The sequence below is a fragment of the Carlito syrichta genome, unplaced genomic scaffold (genome assembly GCF_000164805.1).
Source record: "Carlito syrichta isolate Samal-C Ts95f unplaced genomic scaffold, Tarsius_syrichta-2.0.1 Scaffold143143, whole genome shotgun sequence".
Taxonomy (NCBI): Eukaryota; Metazoa; Chordata; class Mammalia; order Primates; family Tarsiidae; genus Carlito; species Carlito syrichta.
Genome location: NW_007087239.1, coordinates 1 through 831, shown reverse-complemented (window position 1 = coordinate 831; position 831 = coordinate 1). Strand labels below are relative to the sequence as shown.

The 831-nt window shown below is 67.0% G+C and overlaps 1 protein-coding gene across 1 annotated transcript; it reads right to left on the bottom strand.

Moving 5' to 3' along the window:
• Nucleotides 1-88: 88 nt before the first annotated feature.
• On the bottom strand, nt 89-477 carry LOC103251590 (sodium-dependent phosphate transport protein 2A-like; the record flags this gene model as incomplete). Its single annotated transcript, XM_008050182.1, has 2 exons — nt 369-477; nt 89-238 (listed from the first exon to the last, which is right to left on the bottom strand). Coding segments are annotated over exons 1-2 (259 nt in total), but the record flags the coding sequence as incomplete, so codon positions are not given.
• Between the last annotated feature and the right edge of the window lie 354 nt (nt 478-831).

The following is an 831-nucleotide window of genomic DNA, read 5'->3' as shown; positions in this document are numbered from 1 at the left end:
GGGCTCTGGAGGAAGGCCGCCCGTGAGCGCACGGTGGGGGCCGGGACGGGGATGCCCACGCCGCTGCCACACCCCCGCCTGGGCCCACCTGGCTGCGGCTCCTCCTCCAAGGCCAGCTTGGCACGCAGCGGGTCATGGCGCTCCAGGGCTTCCCCGCAGGGGCAGCTGTGCTCGGCCAGGGCCACAGGGGCCAGGCTGGGGAAGGCATAGGCAGAGGTCCCTGGGATCCTGTGCAGGACTGGGGGCGGGAGGCTGGTCAGGGCCTCCTCCTGGAGGCCCGAGGGAGGGGGCAGGCAGAGGGACAGCAGGGCCACCGGGGCCGTGGACAGCCGTGGGCACCCAGGGCGGGGCGTGGGAGAGGCACTCACCCTGCGGGCTGGGCACGTAGGCGAAGGCTGCCCCGCGCATCACGTGTCCCCCGCGGATGGGGTGTGGGGACACAGCCGGGCCCCCCAGCCTCTCTCCATAGGACACCATCCTGGGCACCCGCAGTGAGGCCTGCTGACCAGGGTCATAGCAGCTGAGTGACAACTGCTGTGTCCTGACACTCACACAAGCACACATACCCACACATGCTCACGTGCACAAAGCCCCGTGGGTGTGACCCCATGCCCGCCAGCAAAGCGCACCCTCCAACCTCACACCACACACGCAGGTGCCCAGCACAAATCTGGGCACTCATTCATTCATCCAGCAAGTATCGTTGAATTTCCAGTTTATCCCACTCTCTGAGTCAGATGCTGGGGTACAGCGGTGTTAAAAGGCTTGAGGCCAGCCGGGCTCAGTGGCTCAGCCTATAATCCCACGCCTTGGGAGGCTGAGGTGAGTGGA